The 24,365-nt window shown below is 42.9% G+C and overlaps 1 protein-coding gene across 1 annotated transcript in view; it reads left to right on the forward strand.

Annotated features, from left to right (window-relative positions):
• Nucleotides 1-820: 820 nt before the first annotated feature.
• Nucleotides 821-24,365, forward strand: part of klhdc8a (kelch domain containing 8A) — a 48,665-nt gene continuing 25,120 nt past the window's right edge. Inside the window, exons 1-2 of the mRNA XM_030367472.1 lie at nt 821-1,181; nt 11,903-12,303. Coding sequence (XP_030223332.1) covers nt 12,139-12,303 — 165 coding nt within the window. The 5' untranslated portion in view covers nt 821-1,181; nt 11,903-12,138. The remainder of the gene's footprint in view (nt 1,182-11,902; nt 12,304-24,365) is intronic.

The following is a 24,365-nucleotide window of genomic DNA, read 5'->3' on the forward strand; positions in this document are numbered from 1 at the left end:
TGGTCTTTATCTAAAATGTATATTACATACAGAATTATAGTTGAAATCTTGTTTTACATCAGCTGTTATTCTACGTTCGACTGCATTTCGGGCTTCTCACATCTTTGGTACTGGTTGTTTGTAGTTTAATTATAGATGTACAGAATCATGTCTTACTCCAAACAGACGAAAGAACACATATCGGTGTATGTGTGTGTGTGCGTTTGTGTGTGTGTGTGTGTGTGTGTGTGTGTGTGTGTGTGTGTGTGTGTGTGTGTGTGTGTGTGTGTGTGTGTGTCTGTTTGTGTTTAACACAACAAAGGGCAAAGAAAATGATGCTCCCATAATCAGGCTAGGTCTCAAGGGGCCAACATAAGAGCTGGGCTCTATAAAGTGCTCACCGTCTTTACAAACTATCTGCCCTTTTTCAAGATCATATAGGTCTATTGAAGCATGAGAAAATAAATTTAAAATACATATATATATAAATATATACTTTTTTGTACCCTTTGAGAGATGAATTGAAAATAGTGTGACCATCATGTAAATATCATATATTGTTCACCCCTTCAAGCAATATTGGTGAATTTCTAGGTTAATTCAAATCGTTTGGTATCAGAAAAATGTTGCTCGATGGGTTCCTGGATAAATTAATGAAATATACGGCAATTTTATAATTTTATAATACCTATATAATTATCCAATTTATCCACATAGCCTACTAATTTGTCTATTTTCCCCAAACTACGACACATCACATGAAAATTAACATGCTGCTTTCTGTGTTTAATCTAATACATTGTAAAATAATAGTTGATTTTATAAAGTGTGTCAGGCAAGTGGCTGTCTCCACCGCCGAGACCACGCACCGTCCGCGACCCACCTTTTTTTTACCATTTTCCCAGCGCGCTCTTATCAAATGTAAGGCTGAAATCAGGGGAAGTGAATGAATATTTCGAAATTGACCCACATACTGACGAAGACGGGGCCATTATTCTCTGTCGTCCATTCTTCCATCGGTTCCTCCGATGCACGGAGCAGATTAACGCCAAGCAGCCGGTGTGGAGCGTTGGGAGTGTTGACTTCACGCGCCGGGGAGACTCTGGGCTGGAGCCACGTTGCTACGCTACAGTTCTCCTCTCTCTCCTCCTCCATATCTGCTTCAGCCGACTGTCAAGAAGCATCCGCGAAGGCGCCGTGAAGTAAGTAGCCTAATCAAACGTAAAATCAAATGGCTCTTCCCGTAAACTGTAATATGTTGACGTGTGCGTTTCATTGTGAGCCTGTGCGGCGGGTAGGATGGTCCCTGCCTCGGACAGCTTGGGATGCGATCCAGTTCACAGGGCAGTGAACAAGCCGTTTCAAACAGACGATGATTATTTCTGAAATCTTAATTTAGTAGGCTATCCATCGGATTTCATTCCCATGTTCTTCCCCAGATATATGATTGTTCTTTGGGTTTTTTCTTTATCTAATAATTTATAAAAGCAACTATATCAGCCTTTCCTTAAGCAAAACTTTCAAACTGAGATTGTAGATGTGAAACAATGTTGTTCACCATGTGTGCAGATCTCTAGGAAATTAGGTGAATTTCAAGGCTGGATTTGAAAGGTCATTTTATTTATTTATTATGCTGCTCGTCAGCCTCTTTTCTGTCTGTATGTCTGACTCTACTCTGTTGTGTTTACGGGCCAGTCCTGACAAGAGAGAGCCAGCCTGTCAATATCTCTTCAAAGGCTGTATGTTCCACACTCTTTCCAGTCTTTCTTTCCTCCTCTCCCTCCTCCTCCTCCTCGTCCGTCTCCTCCTTCCCCTCCTCCTCACAACAACAACCCACTGTTTAGTTTTCGGACTACATGAGCAAATCCAGCTTGCAGGTTTTCAGGTTAAAGCACACTGCAAAACAATAATAAGATATAATATAGTTCATGACCAGTAATTCTCTAGTTTGAGGGGAGCCAGCATTGGGTTTTATATTTGATGGGGAGCGATCCTAACATTTGGACAGAAGCTTTCTTGAGTTTTGTGAGCAGTATGTGAGCTTCATTATGCGCAACACAAGCATACTTATATTTCCTTTAGCGTAATTGAAAAGCAAGAGATATTCACCAAAACAGGGTATTTTGGAGTTGGTGTTGAGGCCCTTTTCAGAGCATAACTAGATAAACTTAAACTCGTCCAAAAGCGACATTCAAATAGCAAAGCAGATCCACACAGACACTCACACGTACCCCATGCCACACACACACGCCTTGGGGAGCCCTGTCCAATTTGGCTGACAAAGCTAAGTCTCTCTCTCTCTCTCTCTCGCTCTCTCGCTCTCTCGGACTCCCCTGCTATCAAGCAGTTCTGTTCCTCTATATCTCTGCCACTCTCTGAGTAATTACTTATAAGGCTAGAGGGATTAGCGGGGTCTTTGACAGCCCTCTGTTAATATAGCCTTTGCCTTAACTCTACCGCCCCCCCCCCCAAAAGTCCCATGCAGATCTGTCTCTCACAACACTGTCATAATTAAAGTTGGCCCCCTTTTCTTGATTTTTACACCAGCCCCCCCCCCCCCCCCCCCGACACACACACAACCATAAAATCCATTAACCCTGTTGTCTTCGAAGCCTCCTCATTACCTTGCTCTCTCTCTCTCTCTCTCTCTCTCTCTCTCTCTCTCTCTCTCTCTCTCTCTCTCTCTCTCTCTCTCCTTATATTTTAGCATCTTCATTCCTGCTTCTGCTCTCGGTCCTGTCTTACATACTCCCTTCTCTCCAGGCCCCTCTCTGTCTCTCTCTCTCTCTCTCTTCCCTCCCCTTCCCCCCATGGTGGGCTGTATGGAGGCTGTCAACCAGGATCTATTCACTCTGCACCTCAGTGAAAGGATGCAGATCTTGCACACGGCAAATATTCAAGTGTCTGTGTGTGTGTGTGTGTATATAAAGGCGTGGGTCGGGGACAGTCAGATCTAACACACTACAGTAGTGATTCAATATGCATCGCCTTACGTAACAGAGCGTATTCTCCGATGTACGCACACACACCCGTATCGTGCACTGGAATGCACGCATACACGCGCCCTCCATCCGTCCCTCTTTTAGCTCTGCAAATGTTTGCTCCTCGTACGAGTCTATTTCTGTATTGTCGTCATGGTTGCTGCGTCTAACGCCTGCTGAGGGGAGCCAAATGTTGTTATGGCCTACCGCTAGCCGTTCCCTGGCCTCACCTGCCTCCGCTTCCGCTAGGTCGGGGTTTACCAGCGGGCTACTTGCGCGATCTGTTTGTAAAAACGATAATGATAATTTCCCTTCAACACACAGAGTCAGGGACATTTTAAACCATCGCGCCCGTAAATACTTATTTAGCGCGGGCGGCCAGGCATCCAGGCAATTTTTATTTATTTCCGAAATGAAGATTAAGAAGAAATGCCATCTGTGCTGAAAAAATCCCCCACTGCCAGCAATCAGCCACAACTGATTGAGCAACCCACAGCTCCCTCATTAAAGCAGTCAGCAACCAGCGCTCCACGCCAGGTACATACTGGTGACTCACTTCATCATCAGGGGCCACAGAGGACCAGACAGCAGCTGTGGCACCACAATTTGCCCTTCCTTAATCTTCTTTTAAATACAGAAAATATTTCGATTCTTTTTTTATGTTTTTGTAATCGTCTTGGTTGTCTTCCTATAGTACGTCCTTCTACAGCGTTCAAACTCATCTCCTGTTACTGCAACCGCTTACACTCCAGGCCAGAACAGTCGAGGGGACGTGAGGCCCAGGAACATCAGGTCTTTGATCATATTAACAACGAAGAGCCGGCCGTCTCAGCTTGGTTAAATCCAGGAACGAGGCCGATGCGCCGTTCCACTCTGACGGCTGTGGAATCCCTGCTGAGAGGCTATCTTCCTAGCCAGGCGAGTCCCTCTACGCCTCACCGATCCAAGTACCCTCACTTCAACTTCAGCCGTGTTAGGCGACTTGTTCAGGCAGCACCATTGGCCGCCTTCGCTCCCCTTTACTGGCTAATCCAATTTGGGCCGTTGGGTTCTGTGGGAGCTAGGCTGCCAGGGTAAGCCCTCGGAGCCATGTCTAATCTATCTAGCTAACCGCCAACAGTACAGTTGTAACATCTGCTGCTGGGGCTTTGTGCTAAGCATGTTCCGCGGCTGAGCTGTGCATAGAAGAGTTTAGCTGAGTTGAGCTAGGCTAAGCTAGCTGTCACAGAGAGAGCAATGCAAGCGATGTACATGTTTGCTAGAAGAAGGCCAAATAATAAAGGAATTCTAATAGTAATATGGTAATTTTAACAAAAAAAGCGCTCTTGTTATCCCAATTTAGAGAGGCCTCAAAGTCTTCTGTCTACATGCTCTGATTTAACTTACAATTTCCAATATTTTTGGCAGTAAATGTTTCAATCCATACAAACACAAAAAGGATTTGGGATACAAGGATTAGGGATGCTACAGCAGTTTTCACTGGAATCTGTCTCTGGCAAAAGAAAACCAAAAATGGCATATGAAGGCTTTTAAACAAAATACTTACTACTGCTGTGACACATGGTCAACTTGGCACATTTCGAGTCTTAGATGAATAAAGTACATCTTCATCCATCTTGATACACTATTTGAAACCAGGCTATGGCCCTTTGGAATCCTCATCATGGACAATTTGAGTAATGTGTGTATGAATTACCATCTGGACACCTTTAGTGGAGGTTTGACAATATCACTGTCCAGCACTGTCACGAGATAGAATACAACATTAACAGAGCTGCAGAATATTTCTGAAAACATATTTTGCGAGCAAAGGGTGTGTTTAAGTAAATTCATGGTTTGTGGAGAAGTTCCTATTCATTAGAAAGAAAATGGTCTCATCTGAATAGACTTGCTACATCAATGTCCTTGTTTGGGTCCTTGATGGCTCAAATGTCTTGAAATGCTGGTTCCCAAGGGGGAGCCAGCAGGTGAGCTTACATAACGAGAATGAGACAAAGCAACGAGCGAAATTCTCATGTGATTTGACTCCTGATATTTCTGCACATCGCGGAAATCTGCACATGGAAGAGATGCATTAGTGTGCCCACTTGTAGGGGGGAATTCTGATGTGTATTTTGAGTACTTCGAGAGTGACATATTTTCTTGGACCAAAGGTATTCAGACACAATGCCTATTTTAAGGGTGCCTCACCTTCAGCATAGCATGTCACATGTCAGTTAGGAAGACTGTTCTGTCTCCGAATAGCCCATAAAGTGGCTCCAACTCCAGACTACACATTAATGCTTAGACATCCTCTGGATTCCACAGAGAGCTGCTTTGTCTTGATATTCCAAGAGCACTAGAGACCTCAATAACATGTATAACAAATACAATATGAACCTTCAATAACATAAAGAACAAGAGCCCTATGAACCTCAATAACATGTAGAACAAAAACAGTAGGGCCCTTCAATAACATATAAAGCCAGAGCACTAGGGCCCTCCTTTAACATATAGAGCCAGACCACTAGGGCCCTCCTTTAACATATAGAGCCAGAGCATTAGGGCCCTCCTTTAACATATAGAGCCGGAGCACTAGGGCCCTCCTCTAACATATAGAGCCAGAGCATTAGGGCCCTCCTTTAACATATAGAGCCAGAGCACTAGGGCCCCCCTTTAACATATAGAGCCAGAGCACTACGGCCCTCCTTAACATATAGAACAGAAACAGTAGAGACGTCCATTAACATGCCAGATCCAGAGAGGGCCCTCCAATAACATATATAATGAGAGAGGGCCCCCGATAACATATAGAACCATAGATGGCCCTCAATAACATATAGAACCAGAAAGGGGCCCCCAATAACATATATAATGAGAGAGGGCCCTCAATAACATATAGAACAAGAGAGGGCCCCCCAAAAACATATAGAAACAGAGAGGGCCCCCCAATAACATATAGAACCAGAGAGGGCCCCCCAATAACATATATAATGAGAGTGGGCCCCCAATAACATATAGAACCAGAGAGGGCCCCCAATAACATATAGAACCAGAGAGGGCCCTCAAATAACATATAGAACCAGAGAGAGCCCCGATAACATATATAATGAGAGAGGGCCCCCAATAACATATAGAACCAGAAAGGGACCTCCAACATATATAATGAGAGAGGGCCCTCAATAACATATAGAACAAGAGAGGGCCCCCCAAAAACATATAGAACCAGAGAGGGCCCCCCAATAACATATAGAACCAGAGAGGGCCCCCAGTTATATGTCATTCATTGCAACACAGCTCAACTGCAAGCTGTACTGAAAACCAGCTGATCATATTTTATTCCTGTAGGCTAATATTGCCATACCAAGCTCAATCATGGATTGCACGTTGGTCTGGGGAGGCTGCTGTCATTTTCTTCAGCACAAGAGGAGAGATCAACGGGCATAGGTCAAACGACTCTGTAGGCAATTGGCTGCTTGCCGTCGCTTCCCTTTCGTCATTGTGTTAAACCACCCAATAGCGAGCCAGGGGGAAGAGCCAGGTTGGTGATGGGCTCCGCAAAATCGTATCGGAAGCAGAAAGAAATGTATTGCTCCTCTCCAGACCCTGCTGCAAAACATCCTGAATAAATAACAATAATAATAACATTGATCAAGGTAAGCCTAATAATGTAGGCCTATCGCAATTATAGAGCCATAGAGATGACTTTTTTTTAAATCTATTTTAATGTTTTAATGTTTTAATGTTTTAATTTGTATTTTACATTTTTTATATCCTGGCACTTTATCTTTCGAGCACTTTGTCTCCACAGTGTTTTGTGTTCATTGTTGTTTTGTCTTGTCTTGTGGGTTAAACCATTTCTCCTGGCTGCGAACAAATTTGCCCTCGTGGGACATTTAATAAAATCTTGAATCTTGAATCTTGAGCCTTTCATTACCCTGCACAAATAAATAAGAAAAATAGCCAAGATATGTATACCTTCCCTATAATGCAGACTGAATGAAGAATATACTTGTTTCTTCTTTCCTGGCCAAAGTTATAGGGGGGACACATATTTTTGTCAAACTGAACTTTCGACCGGCCAAAATATGCATCCCCTTTTTAGTGTGCAAAAATTAGTTCATTTTCAATGGGCATGAATGCGGCTAAATGGGGTGCATTCCAACATTTTCAACATTAACATTTTAAGATAAGAAAAATGTGTTTTTTGGAGAGGTGTGGAGTGCACTATAGGCCCCTGTGGCCTAAGCTTTTGTCCATGATGGCATTTTTCCCCTTACATTACTTTTACTTTTATACCTTAAGCAGTATTGAAACCAGTACTTTTTCACTTTTACTTGAGTGAAAAGCTTGAGTTGATACTTCAACTTCTAAAGAAGTCTTTTTAAACGCTAGTATCTATACTTCTACCTGAGTGATGAATATGAATACCTTTGAAGCTATATAAATCATGACAAATATTTGCGCCTATTTTTTTGGAAAAATTATATGGGTGTATTTTTATTCAAAACATGTCCCGATGACTGCATATTAGGTCTATAGTGAAACGTTGCGTGCCCTTTAAGTGGTACTTAACAGTGTTACAAGTTAATTACTTGCATCATTTACTGGACTGCCTGGTCGTTTTATAGCAGCAATATTTTACTGCTGGGGTTGGCGGAAGGAGACAGAGTTGCCTGCTTGAACAAAATAAAATTTATGGATAGGTCTAACAAGGGACAACAGACCCACCGGGCCTGTACAAACTCAACACTACAGTTTGTTATGTGCAACCTTTCTTTGTCCTTGTGCTTTAGTCTGGACTCATCCTCACTGTGAGAGACCACAAACCACTCCAAACTGTCAAGTAGTCCAGACGGGTAGAGATGAAGCAGTGGACCAGGGTTTCGGTAACTGAGTCTGAGGGTGGGGGTTGGAGTCGTACGATGTTCTTCAGGTGGTAGAATGCAGGTCTTGTGACGTTATTAATGTGGGACTGGAATGATAGGGTCGGGTCCAGGATGACAATCAGGTTGCGGACTATGGGTGATGGGGTGATGAAGCAGCCATCCACTTTCAGATCCAAGATCCCCAACCTTCCTGAGCAGTGGCTTGGGCGCCACCACCATGAGCTCAGTTTTATTGCTGTTCAGTTTGAGGAGGTTGGAGGTCATCCAGGTTTTTAGTTCTTGCAGACAATTGATGGGTTGACCAGGCGGGAGCTGAGTGGAGGGTTTGGAGCTGATATAGTTGAGCTGTATAGTTAAAGGACAAATCCGGTGTAGAATGGATCTGGGATATGTTTAATATGATAACGAGTTGGAATGTTCGTTTGGGGGCAAAAAAGCGCGTATAGACGCATTCTTAAGTTGGCTGTTTTTAGCCCATTCTACCAAACGCTATGAACTTGGAATGATGGGGGCATTTGTTATGGTAAAAAAAAAAATCGCTAATTTAAACCACTTAAAAGGCTAGAAGTAGACGACACTTCTTTGGTAGTATAATAAGGGTCTTAACATATAAAACGAGGCATCGATAACTTTGTAAGTGTACAGATTATTTATTAAAAAGGACATTTTATACACACAATACCATCAGTAGATCAACCGTCGACACCATCTTGTTTCCATCGATAGGTAGATTGACGAACATAGTGATTGTGACATCCGTCAGCAACACGCAAGCTCTGTGTTCGCCAATCTACTTATCGAGTCTTAAAAACAAGATGGCGTTGACGGGTGATATGAGAGCAGAGTTCAGTGTCAGCCTTCTGTGTTGTGGTGGAATACTTTGTTTGTGTTGTCAGTAGTCAATTCATTTCATAGCACCTCACGAGAGATCTGCCTGTCCTGTCACATAGCTATTATGTAACGGAAGTGCAATATTCGGGTGACAAGAGACAAAAAAATATGCCAGGGGTGGGATCCATTCTCTGTGGAATAGCAAAACCTTCAAGATTTTTTGAGCTTTTTCCACAATGAGATCAAGATATTCAGGTTAAAGTTATGGTTGAATGAAATGTAAGAAGAGAATGGGCTTATAGAATGGGGTTTATTTGGTGTCGAAGAGAAGCCTTTTTTACATTCTGCAAGGTAGATCTGACTAATGACCCGGTAAAATACACTGCCTCTAATGGTCTCATTGGATTCTGAATATAAGATAAAGATAGCTTGAAACTAGCTTTGTCCGTTAAACTGACTCCCGTAGAGATTTTCTTATATTGATGCTGGGATGGACTTGCTGCTGCAAGCATTCTTGAGAGCTGATTGGTGTTTTATAATTAGTTTTCACAGAGAGTCTGGACCTACTCAATTGACATGCGTTAACTCACTTGAAGGTGGGTGTCTGTTGAAGTTTAAAACTATTGGATCTGCCTAGTGCCACTCTGGATCTAACATAACCAATCGCTAACGTTTGGCCCGGAATCACGTTGCGCGCAGGCTTTAAACCAACCAAACACCGTGCATGAAGATCATGGGTGAAGATGTCCGTCAACGAAAGCTGACTTTAACGCCATTTTTGGACGCAGAAAATTTGGACGGAGAAAACCCACTAACATACCGCAGACGCAAAGTGAAGGCTGCAGCCTTGTTAGAACACTTCCTTGCTAGTCGCGTCCTTTTGAGATGGGGCTAGGGTGCTGGCTATAGTGCTGCCTACTGTTTGTAGCGTTCAGAGTTTGGAACGACTCGCTAGTGTGGAAGCGCTTCCACTTCCGCTTTTTAATATTGCTCCAGTGTTAAATATTTAAATATTTTAATTAGAGCTGTCAGTTAAACGCGTTATTAACGGCGTTAACGCGAACCAAATGTAACTTCGTTAAAAATTTTAACGCGCGATTAACGCAATTACTTTATAAAAAAATAAAATAAAAAAAAATCTTTTTTTTTTTTTTTTTTTTGGCTCAAAACAAAGAAGCAGTAGCCTGACTGCTATGTTCAAATGACATTTGTTCAAAGCAGTCGTTTAATTGCACTATAGGCTCTTTTTTTGTATCGTCCTGTTTTGATCAGTGTATATGCCAATGTTGTTATCAGTAAAAAATCATTTGCACAATGCAAGCCGATGCACTTCACCATGTTGATAAGAGAATTAAAATGAGAAGAATTATGGGACAAAAAAATCAAGGGATATTTAGCACAGAAAAAGGCTCAGTCCGGGCCACGCCCACTTTTAGCGGTGGAAACGCGATCCGTGCCGCACCTTATCGAACTCAACTGACTCGCACCCTCCGGTGGAAACCCACCATTTGTTGTCCCTGGAGAACTTGCGTATCTAACATTAGTTCCGCATTACATTGATTAATTTGCACGCCAGTTTTATTTAATTTCATACCATGCATTCTCCGTGTAAATCCATGCACCGAACCGAGACGTCCGTACTGATTCGGTTCAATACGAATACATGTATCCTTACACCCCTAGTATGTCTGTGTGTGTGTGCTTGTGCTTGCGTCTGTGTGTCTGTGTGTGTGTCTGTTTGTGTGTCTGTGTGTTAGCGTGCCCTCTGAGAGAAATTGTTATTGAAATTAAAAGTCTAATTATGAATCTGAATCTTCATGAAAATAAGGATGTTATACCTAAACAATATGCAACTGTTGAAAATAAACAATTATTTACAGAAATACGACGCAAGCCAACCTTGAGTCTAGCACTGGGAAGACTGCCATGCTGCTGTGAGGGGGCTCAACCACTCGTGAATGTACCTTTTGTCGTCAAGTGATCAGTTTAATTATGAATGATAAACAATGTCTGTTAGAAGGTTAATGAGACGATCATGTGGGAAGTGACATGATAGGAAAACAAAGAGACATTTAGGGATCCCTAATTTAATTAAAAGTCGGCTCACCTTCGCGTCCATATTACCGTTTTGAAGCGGGTCCCCTCACAGGGCGGTGGGGGATGGGGGGGGTCGACGTGACGCAACCTAATTAAAAGTTTTTGCTCGGAGGCAAGCTGATTGCAAATGACTTTAGCTAGCATGCTTGCTGTTGATCTCAAGCTATTCAAGCAGTTAATTAAAGGAAAAAAAAATCTAAGCAAAGGATGACTCAAAGTAAATTGGTTACAGATTGCAATTAACTTGCCCTGCGTGCCAAACTGGAAAGTTATCCCGCTCCGCTGGCGGGGCAGCGCAAACTGCCGGCGCGAGCCGCTACCAGACAGCTCCCTGTTTGGTTTGTTTTGCATCTATCCTTATAGAATCCCATTATTAAAGCCAAACCAAGCGATAAGCAATTATGTACGAGTGAAAAGTAAATAATCAAATAAAATGCCCTGCTGCTCTACCTCTCGACACCCCACATGTATAATTGTTGCTATGGTAACACTAGTTCTCTGAGAAAAATGAAGGTGAATTATTTTTTCTTTTTCTGAAGCTCTGTGTCAACTTTCAGTGTTGAAGTGAAAAGGTGTGTTTATCACAATGGTGGATGAAACGTTTTGTATGGATAGAGACGTGTTTTTGAGAAGCACGACACGAATAGGCTGTAGTCCATCGGATATCATTCCTGTTTCCCATAATGCAGGCAGCACAGTTTGGCTTCTTTCACCACTGTGTCGCGGTACCAAGGCCTTTATGCACCAAACAATACCAATGCTTGACTTTCATTTGCAGCAGCGGAAGTTTAACACCATGCATATTGCATGAGCAGCTTTGCCGTCCCAAAAAGAAGGTCTCTGATCGCGTTGGGTTGAAAGGGGCTGCGCCAGTTTGATTTATATTATTTATTTTCCACCGTCTCCTACCACATCAGTGCAGATGGTGTCCTCCTTTACTCCCTGAGTGAAAGCAGTGCGTAGGCAGGGGACGAGTGAGTTTGGGTATAAATAAACCTTTATTCTACTAACATTTGTGTCCTCTTCTTGATTACTTGGTCCCAGACAGCCGGGCATGGAGGGACCCTAGGAAATGAAGCCATGGCTTCTTCTCTCTCGATCTGGACGGGTCGCTGATATCATAGATGTTCTGTTTTGTGTCTCCAGGCCCCCAGTGTGTGAGGCGGTGGACCAGCCATCAAGGGGGAAGGGGAGGGCTGACGATCTCTGCCTCTTCCCCTGGACTCCTGCAGCTCTCCTCCTCCATCACCCCCCCTCCACCAGAGCTCCAGCTCCACGAACACAGCACCGCCCCCTCCGCCACGTGTGTGTTGGTTTAGAATCTCTTGCGGGGCCTCCCCTACACCTGCTGGGTCAGCAGCAGAGTAGGGGGCCCGGGGACCATGTCCTTCCCCTCGGCCAATGAGTTCCACTGGCAGAGCCTCGCCGGCCTGGCCAGCAGCCGGGTGTACCACACCGTGGCCGAGGTCGGGGGCCAGATGTACATGCTGGGGGGCTGCGACGCAGCCGGGAGACCCTGTGCCACCGTGGACCTCTACTCCCCAGAGGTAGGGGGCTTGAAGGGCTGATATCATGCTTTTTCAACTTTTCCCTTTGCTTTAGACTCTTATATGCCGTATGTATGCATGTTTTATGTCTGCTAAGATAGACAAGTCTAAGTCTGAGCCAGGCGGAGTATTCGCGCCCACCGAGAATGCCCCTCGATGAGTGTGGAAACAGCTTGTGTGCGCTCAGACTTTATTTCCGTAACAGTGTGGCGTCAGACTGTGCAGTGGGCGTTGCTGAAGTGCAGAAGTCCCACCTCCCGGCTACCTGCAATGTTTCCAACTTCTCGGGGGGTTGAATTTGCCGACACACGCGCAAAGCGCCAGTTGCTTCTGAAGATATGCTGATGATCCACACGTATGTTCTTATCTCTGGCAGCCGGTTAGTTTGTTTAACCAAGGAGAAATCAACTTTTAATCCACTAAATTCTCCGTCAGATTTACCGCTAACCAATTAACTTTTTCAAAAGTTTGAATTGATGTACCTGCTCGAGTAACGGATTTGTACAGAGTAAGTGGTAAACTATTTACTCCAGACTGTTTTGATAATGGAAGTCTTCAGGCTTTGTGGAGAGATTTGGAAGCCTCTAGGGGTGTTGCAAATTGAAGTTAGGGCTGAGCCCCAATATTATAATGTCCGGATGTTCATTCGTTAGGAAGGTATTTCATTCTCAATTCAGCATTCAGATATTATTTTATTTATTGATAAGTATCACGCCAAAAATATTATGTTTTTTTAACATCTATGCATATTCGGGGAGTGCTGGTAAAAGGCTGGGCTATACTTCGTCTGAATAACCCAGTAATCACATATATGTGTGTCCGAGCGAAAGGCAGCAGGGAAATATGGGATGACTTATCATTCGTTAGTTATTGGAATATTCCTCACTTTGAACCCCCACTGTGAGGATATGCAAGCCATAACCCCCCCCCCCCCCCCCCCCCCGACCATCACAGCATCAATCGATTTACAAAGGTGTTGATAATAAACGTATTAAACAGCTACTTCAATGTTAAAACGAGTCCAAAAGACAAAATAATTTTTTCAAAGTTCATTAAGGAAGAGCACTCCAGTCACACGCTCTACCTCATCACGTAGGATTTTTGTATGACATACTCTGGGATGGTTAAATATGAGGGTATAATTGCAGCAAAAGTCTTTAGCTTGCGTACACTCAAGTCATGAACAGTAAATTTAAAGTCGTAAATATTTATTTTGCATGTGTACCCTATAGTCACAAATTTGTAACAGTAAATTTGAAGTCGTAAATATTTTTGCTACCATTATAAACACAAAATAGGGGCTATGAGTTCACAAGTCCTTTTTCAAAGGTACACAAATCCTATCCTGTTCATCACAACTTCAAAGAGTCATGCACTTGACACTTTTGCTGCAATTATTGCAGCGCAGTTGGTGCAAAACCCATTCGCACACCCGTGTTTCATAATCTGAGAACATGCAGAAAACTTGTGCATTTGTAAACCCAAATGTGAACTAATGCATCAGAAGTTGCAGATCTGTGAAATATTTCCTCACAAATAAAATTACAAAGATCACTATTTTCATTGAGCATTTTAATGTCAATCGATACAACTGCTCGAATCTGCTGCTAAGAGTCTCAGCTGTTGATTTTCTTGCAGATGTTTATGCAACACGTCTAGGTGGTACAAGTGTAGCAAAAGTGATTTGTATCCGTAGATGCAGAGTGTCCGAGGGCGGGACAAAATTATTCAGAATAAAAATAAATAACATAACATTGATCATCGTAGGCCTAATAATGTAGGCCTATCGCAATTTTATGTTTAATAGGTTTAATAGGTAACTATTGTTCTTCTTAAGTTCTTCTTTCATTCTTTATTTCTTCTTTGCCATTCTCTACAAACTTTGGGGCCTATCATCATCCTAAATTTTTCACCTAGAGACTCCATTCCAATTTGAAAAATTTCATAAAAGCTGGGAATCGCACGCTTCTTTTCAGATTTTTTGAATATTTGATACTTTTTAAGACATTCTACTTTAAAAGTATACTTTTTTACAATGGAAATAAATTGGACACTCTCTGACAATTCAGACTTCGTAACTTGCTCAATATATTATCATTAACCTTCCTTCAAAGGTTTAACAAATCAACACACTTGTATCTTCAATGAAAACAGAATTTCGATTACCTTTATAGTTTTTTCAAAATCACAGTTTAAGTTCCATGTCGGCTTGTTTTCAGTTGGCCTCATTGATTTACGCTTAGGCTAGAGCGTGATAACGTGCAGGCAGTGTTGCCAGATTGGGCAGTTTTTCTCGCTCAATTTGACTATTTTTTACGACGTTCAGGCATCATTGACAGGGCGATTTTCCTGCCCAATTGGACTACTTTTAATAACGTTAGGCTGGGAAAATTAGCATTAGGCAAGTACATGCAATTTGGGTTGGTTTAAAAAGAAAAATGGCGGGATTATTAAAATTCTTTCTACAATCATCAATCAATACCATACCTTTCATAAGGCATATAGTTTCTGCTGCTAGTACTACTATTATTTCAGCGACTACTACTACTACTTCTACTTTAGCGACTACTACTACTATTACTTCTACTTCTTCAGCTACAACTACTACTACTGCAGCTACTACTACTACTACAGCTAGTACCACTACTACTACTATTTTTCAGCTTTGACAGTATTACAGTTTAGCTTCCAGGTTTTTTTAGCAGTGCACAGCAATACATTTGACCTTTAAGATTCTTCAGTTCAATTCCTTTTACATTTCTGCAGTTTTAGCAATGCTTTGCGCTTTTCATTCAGCTGTCAATTTATTTGTTTCCAACCTTTACATTTTTTTAAATGGTGTGCATGTGTACATCGTTTACTCCATTCAGACTTTTGAACTCTGTTCAAATCCCTTCACTTGATTTAAGCCATTTAACGTTTTTTTATGCCTTAATCGATGTGGCTTTCTTAAAACATATTTTCAACCTCACTTTGTACTACAGCACTCACCGTATTTTATGCAGGAAATGCATTGTGTAGTTAGTAATGATCTGACTTTGCGTCCCGCCCCCAGAGGGAATTTAAGGCACGACATGCATGCATGCATGCTTGAGAAGGAATTGGGCGAAAGGAACTTTAGCTTTGACTCCCTGAAGACCAGACTGAAACACATGGCGGAGAAAGGGATTGCCGTTGCGGACTCCCGGACACCCGTGGAGCTCAGGTCCGGGCGCTCCCGGCGCTCTGATGCCGGAGGAACTGAGCTGAGGGGCCGGGAGTCTGGCAGGAGCTTCGGAATCCGCAAACGGCAACAATCCCTTTCTCCTCCATGTCACGGTTAAATCATGACTTCAGGGAGTCAAAGCCTTTCCCCCCAATTCTTTCTCAACCATGCATATTGTGCCTTCAATTTCACCTGGGGGTGAATATGAATCTATTCATCAATGTTTGTTTATTATTATTTGCCATTAATCATCTGATCTGTGAGGAAATCACGTGCTGTTTAATTTTGGGACAATTGCTGTACTGCCAATATCGGAGTCGAAAAATATAATGTAAAAAAAATAGTGACCCTATGGGGTGATTGTGGTGAAATAGTGACCCATTACTAATAGCTATAGAGAATGTGTGCATTATAGAGAAGGGATACATATTTTGGCCATTTTTTGTTTATGTTGGGTAATGAAAGGCACTATAATTGCGATAGGCGGACGAACTGACAGCTGTCTACCAGCTGATCATATTTTATTCCTATAAACTAATCCACATATATTACTATATAATAGCAGGCCCGTATAAGGGGCCGCCTGGGACAGAATTCATACTTGGTGGTACACACACTATTATAATCTTGCATATACACCACTATACTCATACAGACAAACTATTATACTTATTTTACATGTATATGAGAGTGTATAGTTGTGTATGTTAGGGAGTATAGTAGTGTATATGAGAGAGAATAGTAGTGTATGTGAGAGAGTATAGTTGGGTATGTGAGAGAGTATAGTAGTTTGTGATTTTTACGACCCCCTGGTAATTCTTACCATGGCGGTCCCGCACCACACCCTGTGGTGGGGGGCGCTGTTTTCCCACTTGGGCCATTTGGCTCTTCCCTCTTTTCAGCAGGTGCACCTGATTGACCTGATAGGCCTATAAAAGGAGGAAGACATCCAGCCTTTCAGTCTCTCTGGCTGCCTCGGTGACAGCAGCTGCTGTTGCCAAACCCTCTTCATCTTTATTCTGTTGCACATTCTCGCGACACCAGTTGTTACGACCCCTACTCGTTCAGGGGGAAAAAGGGAAGTAACACACACAACCCGGTGGATTGGGGTTGCAAGTATAGTATTTATTATAACCCAACAAAGGAATAGAGTGTAACAATCGTCAGAAATGGGCCGCTAGGTGCTGTCAAAGCAAAGAAACAAATATAACCAAAAGAGAACTCCTTAAAATAAAATGGAGCTACCTGTCTAATAACTAAATACGAATGGTCCTAAAACAAACCCTAACTGGCTACTCTAGCATATCGAAAACGGAAATACAAATGATCAGCACCCCCTAAACCTAGTGTGGCTAAACAGTGACAAACCTAAATGAGTGCAAATGAACAACATCAGTACAGAGGGATTCTTCTTACCCTGGCCCAAATCTGGGAACACACAAACGTAACCTCTAGCTCTCAAACGAATGCGACTACGCGCCTAGATTCCCTACAGGTGTCTGCCCCGCTTGCAAGGCGCATCAGGCTTTTATACGCCTCCACGGCGCCGTCGCTCTCTGGTTGGTTCCGGGGACGCAAGGACCCGCCCACTTGAGCTGCTTTGGGGAAAAACAGGAGGGGTAGCGCATGCAGAGGGAGGGGAGACAATGCGGTCGGCTCACGGCCGTAACACCAGTCCATAACACACTACACATAGTTAAGCTGCCACGTACACTGATACTTAATTTCCTTGTTAGGGTTTATGTTTCTGAATAAATATACAGAAACTTGTTCACTGCGTGTCTCCCTATTTGTTATGTCATGCTTGAGCCATGCGGTCATGACAGTGATAGAATATATACTGTAGTTGGGTATGTAAAAGGTTTTAGTAGTGTATGTGAGAGAGTATAGTAGTGTGTGAGAGAGTATATAGTTGGGTATATGAGAGAGTATAGTAGTGTTATGCCCTTCTACACCCCCACTGACCTTGCAGTGCCACCTTGCAGTGGCAGTGCAATGGTCTTTGGGTGGTGCACAGGCACAATCAAGTTAATTATGCACACCTGCGAAGGTGTGCTTAAAAGCCATGCCTTCAGCCTCAGAACCCTTCTCGTGACAACATGTGCTACTGTCAAGACTTTTAACTTGTACAATTATTTATGACAGTAAAACACTTTATTTTGGGATTTAAACTCTGTGGTCTGTCTCCATTGTTTGTTGAGGCTTCCAAGCCAGTCGTAACATAGGAGCTCGTCCGGGACTCTTTGAACCTTTTTGGGAGACTGGACCAGACTTTTTTTGTTAGATTGTCTTTGTTGTTTTGGTGAGTTTGTTAGAATTCGTTTTTGCACTCCCTGGACAGATGAATCTGCCGAGAGGCTACCCTGTTGGCCTCGAGCCCGCTATGCCTCAGAAGATAGTAAGGTTAGTCTAGCTAACTTGAATAGATCTGGGGATTGCTTTTCTCGTCAACATGTGTACCGATTTTTGACAAACTGCCCTACTCACCACCCTTTTGTCTGGAGCAATTTTGAGCCATGTATTTAACATGTTCATTAAGTTATCAGTATTTTTTGTACGTGTGCTTTTGGTGAGCCCTATGATACAATGTGTTTTTATTCATATCTTGCAATCATACTTAAGAAAATAAGACACAGCGTAGACGGGAAACAAAAATACAGTACACAAGTCCCAGTGCCCTGTACTACGAATCTCGATTAGTGGGTTAGCTAAATATGTTGCACTCAAAGCCTGGGTTAACTGTGACACGAAAATCTATCTCTTTCAGCGTCGCTATATCACCATGGTGACTTACACCGGGATTCCACCGGACGCGTTACGGCAGCGTTACGGCTGCGGCACGTCTTGGCCGCGACTCTGCCCTGCTTGCATTTCCACCGGGCGCGCTACGGCAGCGTATTCACACGAGATCCCGCGATAATCCTAAACCTAATGTACTCACCTTCCACTCCCAAAACTACTGCAATTAAATACCACGCTTTGTCCTTCCGGATATTGCCCTTATAATAAGGATGATTTGGTACATAAATGACGTTGTGATAGGCTACATGAGTATTGTGTTTTATTTTGAAAATGGACCGGATGCTCTATGGCTTTTACTTTTTCATTTCCTGCCCTGCTCGATCTGCTCTGTTGAAATTGACGCGGTTCAGCAGCGGCTCGCGGCAAAAATAGGAATGCTACGGAATGATAGCGCTGCGGCGCGGCACGCCGCTCCTGGGACGCTGCTGAGACGCTCCGCAGCCGCGCCCGGTGGAAATGGTCTCATTGATTAGAGTGGAACCTATCTGCTGCGGTGACCGCGGCCAAGACGTGCCGCTGCCGTAACGTTGCCGTAACGCGTCCGGTGGAATCAGGCCGTTATGCTCTCAACCAAACCTGGTCGGGAGCAGGTTTTCAGCTAAGTCTATCGAGTCAGAATGCCGTGGGCTGCTTTCTAGCCCCTCCTTTGACAATGGGGTCAACATTTGTGGGTGTTCCCCTGGACCTCAGAGCCCGTTTCGTACAGGGGTCTCTCCGACAGAGGCTCTTTCGGGACCGATCCCTAAGCATTGCCTGAGGTTATTCTTTATGAGAGATACAGGTTCTCATCAGAGGGTATTCGCTATGATGATCCTTGTTGGACCTTATGTAGACAATGCTTACTGTAGCGCATTGTGTCTCAGTGAGAGAGTGGTAGAGTGGAGGTAGCGCGTCAATCTTGAATTTCTGTGTGCAGGGTTTGTCTCCCCAGTGACGCTTTTTGTGAAGCTGAAAAGGTCCCAATTATTATGCATATGAAATACTTATTCACTAAAGGTCATGGAATTATATTTTTGTGCTTACTTCAAACTTAATTCCATATTCTCAAGGCCATGCTGGCACCACATCTATGGAGGTAAAAGACCTGATGATAGACCGGCAAGATTTGAACCCCGGTCGCTGGCGTTCAGATCTTGTACTAATCCACTATGCTACCTCTCTGCGGTTGAAAACATATGCGATACATTTCTTACATAGGGTGCATTTAAAGTGAATTCCCTAAATTATAGAATAAGGTAGGTTGGACACATGCTTTTGCTTTTTGAAATCATCATCACTCTATTGGGATTAATGGCGAACAATTCTGCATTTGGCATAATTATTTTATAGACAATATGCAGAATCTTTTCACTTATACGCATTTATGTAGACTGCTTGATCAATCCAGTTTGTAAAGGTGAGTAAAATTACGTGATAAACTCCCTTTTCACGTGAACGCGCATTGAACCTAAAGCGGAAAACCTGGCTCGACTAATTGACTCTGATCATAACCATTTAACTCTAATCCGGAGTTGCCTCTCTGTCAATCTAGGCTTTACCCAAGGAAGCCTGGGTATGTTCAGCGAGGTTCGTAGTACAGGCCACTGGTAGCGTCGCAGTATCCAAATGAATAGCGCCATGTCACCTCCCCCTCACAGCCCACCCCTACCCCCCACCCCCCAAACCACAGTAGGGAAGTCGCTAACGAATGCCGCGCTTAGTTGATTAAGCCCAGTTAGAACTAACGCCAACTACCACTTCCATGCCATTCCATCAACGCAGTTCAGCTGTGCCTTTCTCAGGTTAGTTCAGGCTAGGCTTACGTTATCGTGGATTACGCGTGCTCACGAGATATGTGTAACCAGCCCAAAACCGTGTATTTCGAATCATTGATCAAATGTCCGAAAAGGACCGAGCGGGATCTTTTCCAGCGGCAAACAGAAGCTGCTTGTGGAGGTCTACGAGGAGCACAAGCATATTATAACTCAAAAAGGGAACACCGTAACCATTAATAAATACAGGGAGGCTATCTGGCAAAAAAATGCCCATCTGTTGAATGCATGAGTATTATTAAGCTTAACATATTTTAATTTAATATTGACCATGGATTTATAAACTGGGAGATACTCTCGAGGTAACGTGTCGGACTTGCACCCGGTCGTACGGGGTTCAATTCCCACGCAATGAGTAATTTAGGAAGGATTACTGGAGTAATCAAAAAACTTTTCATGCCATTTACAGTTTTTTCCTATCGTTTTCGGTCATGTACCCATACTATGGTCACTTTTCCCTATCACTTAACACAGTGGGCTTTAGAGACACACACCTCTGCATATCTGTTAACCTTTGGTGCCAAATGCACTACAACAACCACGCCACAAACAATGCTGCCATAACTTAACACATGTTTCCTCTCAGAACACTATGACCTAAAAAACACTAACATCTTGAAGCATTGCCAATTGCATATATAAAATGTTGCTGTGTCCTCCAGTTTGGCATTGATTTCCTGTAGTGTTGCATTGAAAAAAAGAGAGACAAACACTTCTTTGGACTACAGTAATAAAGTTTGTAATATTACAGTATGACAATCCAAGCCAAGTATCTGCTGACAGTGTTCATATGTCGGTTTACCTCCCACAAAAGATGTCACAATTGAGTGTGGTAAATGTACTGTAATTGTAAATACAGTAAATACTGTAAGTGTTTTATGATAAACAGAGAATAACAATTTTCAGTTTTTGTAATGCAAATTACATACAGTAAGTACGTAATATATGATCCAGAAACAAATCACAAACACAACAGTTTTTTTCACTGTGCTTTACTTTTTGGAGATTTTGTCACAGTGCAAGTGTTACACAAAACAGAAAATACATTACAAAGTCAAAAAATGTGTTCTAACAAAAAATGCAATGCACAAAACCTGCACATACTGTATATTACAGTAGCCCAACAGTGGCGCAGAATTGGGCTAATCCCTCCTATCCTCCGCATTTGGCCACAAATTTTCATCCACGTCGCAACGTATGGTTTCTCTTGCCATACAACGTGGATAAAATCTTTTGGAATGCCTTATCCAGGCCTGGATATCTTCTGGGGCTATGTCCATACACCCAGCAGCCATTGCCTCTAATAGGGACATCTGGTCCTGAGGGCGGTGGTCATAGACCTTCCATCTCCACACCGAAAATAATTCCTCGATGGGGTTGAGGAAAGGAGAGTAAGGCGGAAGGAAAAGTGACATCATCCTAGGATGCGCCGCAAACCACCCTGTGACTTGCCGGGAGTGGTGAAAGGCCACATTGTCCCATACAATTACATATGTTGGTAGATTCTGCCTGTCTACCTCTCTTGCTGTGAGCCGTTCGTAAAGCTCATCTATGAAGGCAACTAGGCGTTCGGTGTTGTATGGGCCTATGCCGGCCTTCTGCAGCTGCAGTCCATCGTTCAAAATTGCTGCGCACATGGTGATGTTCGCACCCCTCTGGCCTGGAACAACTATCGTGGCCCTTTTCCCAATCAGGTTCCTTCCACGGCGACCTGTTTTTGCCAGGTTGAAGCCAGCCTCATCCACAAAGATGAACGCATGTTCATTCTCACTGGCTTCAAGTTCCATGGCTCTCTTCAGGAAATTAGAGAATACACAAGATACCATAAGACAAAAATGGCATAGCTTACAGTTTTGTGCAAAATCACAATCAACATGACAGTGTGTCCTGTGTTCAGTCTTACCTGGACGTATTGGTACCGGAGTTCCTTTATCCGCTCCGAGTTCCACTCGAAGGGGACAGTGTAAAGCTGCTTCATTCGAATTTGGTGCTTTTTCAGCACTCTGGCGATGGTCGTGGTGCCAACATTCTCAATGTTGGCAAATACACCAATGTCTGCGATGATGTTTGCACAAATTTCTCTTAGCCTTATACTATTGTTAGCAATAACCATTTGCACTATTGCATTTTCTTGTGGCAAAGTGAATTTTCTTCCCCTTCCACCTGAGTGGGGCAACCGTTGGGTCCTACAATAGTGAGTCAGACACAAATGCACTGATACGTCAGGAGAGTTTTGGAGACTTCTCACATCACATTACTACTGTTACAAACACATCAGTCAGAATGCTGTAAATACTGTATAGTACCTGTTAGTTTGTGTGAAAACCCTCACGATTGATGCCACCGTTGATCTTGGCAAGTTCGGCTGAACCCTCAGACCAGCTTCCCTCATGGACAGACCATGATTGACTACATGGTCGATGACAGTTGCTCTGATTTCATCAGATACAACTGTCCTTGCTGCTGCTGCTCCTCTCCCTCTTCCTCCTACTCCACCTCCACCTTCACCTCTTCCTCTTCCTCTTCCTCCTACTCCACCTCCTCCTCTTTCTCTGCCTCTGCCTCTTGCTCTTGCTCTATCCATTTTCCTATACCAACTACGTAAAGAAGTCCAAAGCAAATGCCAAAGAAGGCCCTTTTTCAACGAGGCACAAATTACATGTAAAACACCTGAGTAGGTCTTTAGCTGAGTAGGTCTTTAGCTGAAATGACCACCAGGTGTTTTGCATTGCAAAACTTATCCTCTGTGTTTTGTACAGATCATTGTATGTAGTGTCGCTTTTACGTAAAAAAAGTAATTCCATGCCAATTCACCAAGAACTATGGTGCACAGGGGGAAAAAAATCGAAATTACTGTAAAATAAAATAAATAAACTATAAACTAAATATATTTTCTTATTCAAACATGTAACTTCATTTGTCTGTCCAAATGCAGCATCTTTCCATCTAGAGTGATCTAAATTACTGTTAGGTTTTGAACAGAAAGTTCACTGTTTTGAACAGAGTATCTAAACATTGGTAAAATATGCTGTAGTTCCACAGCGTTTTGCCGGTAGTGAACATTGACTGGGGCAGGTATCCATGAAATTTGGAAGAAGGCGTCATTGCCAGCATTTGTATCTTAGCATAGGGGCAAGTAACCACAGTTTGGTTCACATGGTCTACTGGTATGCTCACTGTGTGAAGTGTTTAGGGAATGTGAACATGGTTTAGGTAAATTGCCTAAAACGATAGGAAAAAACTGTATTTTCCATTTCTTTGAATATTCTAAATAGACTGACAATAGTCTTTTTCTCAACAGAAGTGGTCTTGGCTGCCTGCCGAGAAACTCACCTGACTGGAATTTATGTGGCTGCCTGCTATTTCCCAATGCAGCAGTGTCTTTGTCATTGTGACAAAGGCTTCATTATCAGTAACATTAATGTTAACATTAACTTTACCATGGGTTTTTGCAAGTTATATTTGGGTTCTAGGGATATTGTAAGACATATTTATTATATAAAAAGTCAATTGTTAGGCCTAAGGACCCGAAGTTGGGTCGCCCCAAGTGCTTGTTCACAAATCCAATAGAATACATATCCACGATAACAATATATAGCAATTAATTTAGTTATTTCATTTGCATCATTAAATCTTAGACCCTTAGTGAAAATATACGCTGTCTGTACTTCATATATGTAGATTTATGACAAATTCGTGAGGACTAGGCTTGGCGATATCTTCTGATGGTACACTTGTTGCCGACGGATGGGACTTCTCTGAAACACAGATTTTTTAAGCCTGACAGTTAGCCTGCTACCGACCAGGTTAGTTTGGTTGGATAAGTTGCCGTGGAAACCTAGCGGCGATTCCCTAAAGTCACGTTAATGGTACGCAACTCTAGCTGAAGGTAGTGCGGCTAAGATAAATAAACCTGGCTTTGCCTTTAGTTTGGTTGATGGAATACCCCTCGGGTGGCCTTACAAGGTCAAGGTCGAGGTTCAACTTTTTGTCCCCGTGGGGAAATTTGTCTTGGGCACAGTGCATCATTGCTTTCTTAACATACACAGAGTACAAAAAACACAACCACAGACACAAACACAACCAGACAAACCAACATTTGAACATCAAGAACATGGGGCTTGATTGCCCCTTGCTGTATAACATAGAAATCTACAGTATGAGGATAAAGTGCACGTGTTTATTGCACTAGAACTTATGGATATTGTGCTATAGTGTTTAGTTCTAAAGGGCTATGTGCTAAA

The sequence above is a fragment of the Gadus morhua genome, chromosome 1 (assembly GCF_902167405.1).
Source record: "Gadus morhua chromosome 1, gadMor3.0, whole genome shotgun sequence".
NCBI lineage: Eukaryota > Metazoa > Chordata > Actinopteri > Gadiformes > Gadidae > Gadus > Gadus morhua.